General features: G+C 39.1%; 1 protein-coding gene across 3 annotated transcripts in view; it reads left to right on the forward strand.

Moving 5' to 3' along the window:
* The window catches only part of mettl15 (methyltransferase 15, mitochondrial 12S rRNA N4-cytidine), a 64,633-nt gene extending 57,470 nt beyond the window's left edge, over positions 1-7,163 (forward strand). For 2 of the 3 annotated variants that reach the window (XM_028573067.1, XM_028573083.1), the window contains exon 6: positions 4,239-7,163. In XM_028573067.1, the coding sequence (XP_028428868.1) occupies positions 4,239-4,669 (431 nt within the window). In that variant the 3' untranslated portion in view covers positions 4,670-7,163. Of the gene's footprint in view, positions 1-1,967; positions 2,025-4,238 lie in introns of those variants that run through there. The other variant, XM_028573075.1, reaches the window with a different exon arrangement.
* The last annotated feature ends 631 nt before the right edge of the window (positions 7,164-7,794 follow it).

Genomic DNA, 7,794 nt, shown 5'->3' on the forward strand with positions numbered 1-7,794 from the left:
GACAGGAGTCAATGGTAAAAATACTTCTTTTAAATAAAGCGTTAAATTATTGCATGATTAACTAGCTCAGTGGGCTGTTGTGGCTGGCTAGCAGTAACATATTTCCAGTGAGATGGCATGTTACCAGCATTCTTGTAAGTACTAGAAAGCAATACTTGAGTAAAAGTACAAGTATGTTACCAGAAAATGACTTTGGTAGAAGTTAAAGTCACCTTTTAGAATATTACTCAAGTAAAAGTCTTAAAGTATCTGATTTTTACTTTACTTAAAGTGCTCATATTATGCTCATTTTCAGGTTCATAATTGTATTAAGACGTTGTACCAGAATAGGTTTATGTGGATTAATTTTCAAAAAACACTATATTTTTGTTGTACTGCACATTGCGGCAGCTCCTCTTTTCACCCTGTGTGTTGAGCTCTCTGTTTTAGTTACAGAGTGAGACATCTCACTTCTGTTAAATCTTTTTTGGGAGTCGCACATGCGCAGGAGCTAGATAAGGACAGCTAGCCATTAAGAAGCAGAGTATGAGGGAGTGCCATGCTAGCAGCTAGGCGAGCATTATAACAAGTGAAGCACGTTTGTCACGGAAGTAAAGGCTGGACTGCAATAGAGCTTTTTGGAGCAGTTTGTGAACAGTGTTTTCTCTGGAAGTCCCTTTGGGGTGAACTTTGGGCTTTTCCACTTTGTAAACCTATAACCTGCACAAAAAGTTATATAACACAATAAAGGAAAGGGGAAAAAGCAAAAAGCATAATATGAGCACTTTAAGTATCAAAAGTCATTTTCTTATATTAAATGTACTTAAGTACTAGAAGAAAATAAAAAACACTTTGATTATGAACTTTATTGTTGCTTCATGATAGTAAAGCATAATATTCAGGGTTTCCACTCCTTCTTAAACATCTAATTTAAAGTCTGACATCAACACAGAGAAAAACTGAAACAGAATTTTCATTTTTTTTTGTGAGGAGGAATCTTGCACTCCAGCATACGAAAACATTTCTTGCAAATACCGCCACAGGTGTGTAACCTTATCTTCCCCACTGTCGCCGAGGTGGTCATTGTCTGTTACGTTGGCGGCAGAGCCTGCAGCAGGTGTTTCCATGACGCTATCCCATTATTATGCTTCCTCCTCGTCTTCTTTAGTTTTGGCGCTTGGCAACAAACCGGAATCACCAGTCACCAACTGGAATGGAGCGAGCATTAACTTGCAATCTAGGAGCATTGTTTCGCCAAATAGCTCTTTTTGCAGTCTAAAAAATGTCTTCTGATGTTATTATGTAGTAACAAGTAACAAAGATGCTTAGGGGAAATGTAGTGAAGTAAAAGTTTCCAGAAATATAAATAACAAAGTAAGTACATACACGGGAAAATACTACTTCAGTACAGTAACAAATTATTTGTACTTTGTTACATTACAACACTGGTTACCAGCTTGCTCACTAGCTACAGCAGCTAGTCCCACAAGTTGTTACTGCGTCACCAAGCTTCCAGCACCACGTGTAAATTAATTAGACTGTGCAACTCTCTGGTGTGAAAAAGCGCTTACTTTTGTTTCTCAACAGTCCAACAGTGTCTCAGTCAATGTCTGGCTCAAATTGAAAAATTTCAACTTCAGCAAATACATCATCGCATCTGTGGTGCCACCTCAAACAAAGTCGTGTCAATGTTCTCCTGTTCCACTTATTCTTTTGTTGTGAACAAACTGCTACTTTTTGTTTGGCCAGTAACCCCGAAAGCATCAAACACTGTTGTTGTCCAAATATCTTATTGTGGGATGTAGTTGTGCTTTTGCCTTTGTTGGTAAAACATCAAATATAGCAAATTAAGATAAAACATAACACAAAGGTACAGCACAGCTTTGATGCTAATTTTGTCATATGTAATACACTGACAGTGTTGACACCTGATTTCCCCTTTATGTTCACATGTTAATCTCTTCTTTTCTCCATGGATCTGTCTGTAGGACTTTTGAAAGATGAAGTAGAGGGAGAGCACATGGCTTGGTGAGGCCGGAGCAGAGCTGGTCCTTGCAGCGCAGGCATTGTATTGATTGCAGTGTGAGTCACACCTTGGGCTGTTTAGTGCAGGCGGAGAGAAATGCCACATCACTCACTTCTCTATTTATTGCAGTTTCTCTTTAGGTCTATATAAGTGTCTTATTGTTAATTTGTCGTCTGTGTGGGGGTTATGAGTTGGTCAAGGTGGAATCAACTCTTCACGTATATTGACAAAAAGCCAATGTTTTGTTTCCCAACTTTAATATGCAGCATATGTTTTAATTATCCGCCTCTAAAAAGGAAGGTGCAAATTGTTCAGGAGTAATGAAGAGGAAGTTTGTGGTGGGGGAGAGAAACATGAATCACTTTCACTGCACCAGCGAGACAGCAATAAATAAAAAAACAACAAAACACAATTGTTATTTTTAAACAGAAATCATGGCCTTGTCAAGTAGTCGTTTTGTGCTCAGTAAGATTTTACTTGAACTTGGCGTTCAGTGAACTGAGAGATCGTGAGAGGCATTTGGCGGCATTTACCTCGGTATTTTAGTGACACATCAGCCATATCAACACCATCTCCACCCTCCATCTGCTTCGCACGGAGCCTCTGATGGCCCTGCCGCTCAGTCCTGCTGCAGCTCTCTCTCCACTGCTTACAGTGGCTCGTATGTATTTTGCAGTAAGCTAGATTTTTGTGCTACGTCAATACTTTTTTTTTTCTTAATGTAATGACTCCTCTTGCATTAATAATATAAGGCAGCCAACTATGTCTGATGATTCTCAGTCAACCAGAAGATAGCACATAAATCAGTGGCATGGTTGATTCAAGAGGCTTCTTTTATTTTCCTGACTGGTGGTGATTGCAGGCATCTCAACCTCTTTTGTGTTATTCACACACTCATAACGCCTGTGGGTTGTTGAGGTGATTAATGAACCGTCAGGACACATGAGTATTTTGAGTCACAAGAATCCAGGTATAGACCTTTTTCACAGCAGACATGTTGACATGTCATAGTAGGAAAAGCACAGGTGTATTCAAATCCATTAATGCTGTCTGCATTCCACTTAGGAGAGGCCCTGGTATTGTGCATGCTGACTCACTGAACTAGCTTACTGGGACACTTGATGGAATTGAGCCATCATTAAGGTTAGCAATTTCAGCTGTGCTTTTCCTACTATGACAAGTCAAAATGTCTGCTGTGAAAAAGGTCCATAGTTGGTGGTGTGGTAGCGCATAAGTGGTGTAGCTGTCCCCCACTGTGTTCACGGATGGTTGTTTAGGTTTGACACAGATGGCCTCCTTCACTCCTCCTTCAGACAATATCTCGTCTGTCCAAAATGTGTTGCTGAACTCACAGTACTGTCACTTGTGTAGACTGTGTAGTCCTGACCTAAAGAGTTGAACCTCTTGAGCTTGTTCAGTAGTTGTTTTGTCTCTGTGCATTCCTCACTGCGTGCTGTATGTATTATATTGCCCTTCTGATGTCATGTGACAACTATGCATGGTTAAGGTTTGGGAAAGATTGAGGTTATGGGCAGTTAGGAAAAGTACTGTACATGATCATGGTTAAAGAAAGCCAACATAAATGTTTGGTCTGAAACTGGTTGTGAACATAAAAGTCACAAATGCTGCCAACCACATATGCTGTAAGTCCAATACTGGGTCACGGTGCATGGTTTTGAATTGATTTTTTGTCTCAGGATGCAGTCAGACTGGATTTCACTTGTCAAAATTTACTCCAATGCGAGACACAAATCAAATAAATTGTTTGTTTTGTCGGACCAACAGTCCAAATTACAAAGACGTTCAGTTCATGGTGACATGAGATAAAGTAAAGCAGCAAATCCATAAGAAGCTGTAACCATTTAAATATTTGGCATTTTTGCTTAAACAATTGCTTAAATGATAAATCGATTCACTAAATAGTTGAACTCTCTGTTGATGGCCTAGTCGATTAATCGACTTATCGCTGTAACCTTAAAGTGACCACGCTCATCTCACTTCATTCATCTGCCCCTCTTGGTCTCCTGCAGTCTTGCTTGTGTTTAGGTTTCATTTTTTATGTTTCTTTAAAGCTGTAAAAATTCTCGTTCACATTTTTCCAAAACTTTTTTTGCCTTCGGTTTTATTATTTTTATATGCAAATAAAACAACTGTAAAAATACAGTAATAACAAAATATTGTAGTGGATTAGACTTACGAGATCCACTCACTGTGACTATGTCTTTGTCTCTAGGATCGTTTCCTGCAGCTGTCGTCTATGCACGTAAGGACCGCCTCCATCGACCTGCACACGTGGCCACTAAGACGTTCCAAGCTCTGCGTATCTTTGTGAATGATGAGCTGAACGAAATACATGCTGGGCTGCGTGCTGCCCGGGCGGCACTGACACCTGGAGGACGTCTGTGCGTGATCACCTTTCATTCACTAGAAGACAGGCTGGTCAAACGTTTCCTCCAGGGAGATGACTTGTCTAATCTAGATCGGTATCACTTCAGCCCGAGAAAGCAAGGCACCGGGAAGGAAAAACTGGTGGATGAAAAAAGAGATGGTGGAAGCGTTTATTGGCTTCCTGTGCGAAGAAAAGTGATCACCCCAGAAAAGTACGACGTAAAAGAGAATCCTCGAGGACGCTCCGCTAAACTGAGGGCGGCACTCAGACGTTAATTATGTGACCTCAATTATGAAATAACAGGAAATCTCAATTTTCATCCAAACATTTGAGCTGTTTTACAGCCAGAGTAAGTCCTACTTAAAGCAAGTTTGGCAAAGGATATAGATGCAGTTACATAATAACTCTCCACTGTATTTGTCTGCTGTGGATGCTATTTTTCTTTTTTCTCATTAACTTGTTCCATAGAACACAATTGGTCGGAAGCCAATGAGGGTTGTCGTCCTTGATGCTGCATCAGTGGTTGTTTTGGGCACTGCATATTGAAGAGGGAACTCTGGGTAAGAAACAGAATGAATCTCCCACACAATATTCCCGCTGTTTGGATTTTTTATATTTTGTCATTGACAGGTGAAAAAAATAATTGGCGGCACCGTGCGTCACAAATTTTGCAAATGTCTACAGTAGTTAGCAGTGACAAAGACTGTTGTGCATAGACAACTGGACTTTTCAAATTGGGATTAAAACAGGCATCAAAAACAAACAAATTTAAGTATATATGTAACTAAGTAATCTAAATTCAAAGGTCCACTCACAAGCTTTCACTTGCATCTTAATGTCAATTCAATGAGCGAATCAGGCTGGTTCATGTGCCGTCTAGGTCCTTTGGTCATGTAATATTGCATTGTCCACATTCGTTATTCAGCTCCATTCCTTGAATGAAGACCTGTAAGATGTGGTTAAGGGCTCTAAAAGCTAGTAAGCGGACCTTTGTTATTAATTAATAATAATAATTTTTGCTATATAAACTGTTCCCAAAGGTCGAGAATGAATATGCAATTATGAATTAAATGAAGGTACAATACTAATTAGAAACAGCTGATTATGTTTAATTTTAATATATATGCTTAAGTTTTGGCTTTCAGAAGAAAAACGTCTAATTGAATTAAGAGGTTTCCACTTCAAAATCACTGGTGGGCAGCAGTCTGTCTTTCACCTTGCCCTAGCACTGATAAACCTGCCCAAACTCAAGTGAGAGCCACAAATTGTGTAACAGCTGGTTAAAGTTTGAAGTGAAACTTTTTATACCCAAGTAAAAATATGTGACGTTTGTGTTGTTCGCCTTTTATTTTATAAAATGTACAGAAAAGTTGTTTTTTTATTATTATTATTATTTTACAACTCTGGTTTGATACAGCACTGTTATGATTCTGTACAGTACTGTATTTGAGTTTGAGTGATGAATTTAACCATCTGGGGTCCAAGGGTGTTTTCAGACACACAAATGATTTTGGCATGTTCTGATGTTGTTGAACATCTCTAAGCAGTATTTTCAAAGTACCATTATTTTTTTTTTGTATTCAGCACAAGTTCAGCTACAATAATATCTAAGTAGAATGTATTTCATGATTGTACCTTTGTTTTAAACTTTAGTTTTTTTTAGTGTGCTATTCCAAAAAAGGGTATTTCCTTTCATTGCCCATGTTTGACTGCATATTTGGTGGTTATTGCAGCAATTTATCTTAACATATAACACAAAAAACTCCTTTTTTCATTGACGTCTGTATTTCCCCTGAACCTTGCTTGATGAGTCGCTCAAGTAAAACTCTACTGTACCATATGAATCAGTAATGCCACTAAATAATGAATGACGCAAGTGTCAGAAGTGGTGCTAAATGAGCTGGGTGGTTGTTCTTGAGCATTCTCTCACCTTCAACTGTAAGTAGAGGAGTTGGTTTGATCTTTACTATTTGGCTTTGACTAATTGTAATTACTCCATCAAGATTATTAACACTTTTTTCGTCTGTCTCAGTTTACTGCACTCTAAATATACCCTTCTCATTACCTTGGAAACTAAATGGTGCAAGTTACATTTAACTGTGTCTAAAATTATATGCTGTTTTAATCTAATATGAAATGATGCCATATCGTTTGAATGCACCTCCCTTTTGACATCAGTGGATGTGGAATATGTCTTGGTTTTATATCTGAATCACACTTTTTACCATTTATGGTAAGAATATGTTACTCACGACTACATTTCACACTGATGCGTTGAAGTGTTAATATAAATAGAAAAGAATAAAGCAACATGGGAGAGATGTAAATTTTTTAAGAGTACATATTCACTGGAAATGGAATTTCTTTTGACAAGATTGTCCTTCACATTTTTAAGTGGTCTTTTGTAATGTCGCCATTTTACGTACTGTAGTCAAGTACTGCAGGCAAAGTGGAACTCCGCTGATTTTACACAGCAAAGTCTTGGGGAGTACGACTACATATGTGAATAAAGTTGTTTGAAGACTTTTTTTTATTTTCAGAGGGAGCTGTACGAAATCTGATATATTGTCTCAAGTGATGTCACTTGAGTCAAAAAGGTCAGACAAAAATCTGCTGGTGTTAAATCAAGCAGAAGTGAGACCTCTGTAGCTGCTCCTCATCTCTGCTTGAGGCTAGCGGCTCAAGGCTACATTAGCTGTAATCTCAATAAACCGTTATTGTTATGGTTTTGGTGTGGTCTTAGTTTGGTAGTCTGTTTTCTGTGTTGTCTTTTGCTCAGTTTCCTGTTTTATTTTGAAGTCTCTGGTTTTCTGTCTTGTCTTGTCCAATTTACTTCCTGTCTTGTGTTTCCCTCCTTTTTTGATTGCTTTGCCCAGCCTAATGTGTTTCACCTTTTTCCCAGCCCTTGTGTCACCTGTCTTGTGTTTTCTCATTAGTCTGTGTATTTATTCTTTGTGTTTCCACTTGTCCTTTGTCAGATCATTTGGTGTGTATACCCAACCGTGTTCAGTCCTGTCTCCTCGTCCGTGAGTTTGTCAGTAGTTTGTTTCTCCTTGTTTTACCTGCTGGATTTTTGGACTCCCTTTTTGTTGTTGGGACGCATTGCTTTAATAAATCCTCTATCGCTACCTGCTGCCTGCCTACCTGCCTTGCCTCTGCATTTTGGGTCCACCATTCCCTACTCCTCCCTGCTACACCACGACAGTTATCTGCATATGAATGCAGAATCTTGAAAGCCTAGAAAGCTAAACGCACCCTCTGTGGTGTAACGAGCCAACACCGGGCCCCAATGCAGGATTATCAAGGCGGGCCCCCCTATTACCGCACGTGATGACGGCGCAATGTCCACGAGTAGGCTACCATGAATAGGACAGGATAGGATCATAGAGACACAGCATAT

This window comes from Perca flavescens, chromosome 1 (genome assembly GCF_004354835.1).
Source record: "Perca flavescens isolate YP-PL-M2 chromosome 1, PFLA_1.0, whole genome shotgun sequence".
Taxonomy (NCBI): Eukaryota; Metazoa; Chordata; class Actinopteri; order Perciformes; family Percidae; genus Perca; species Perca flavescens.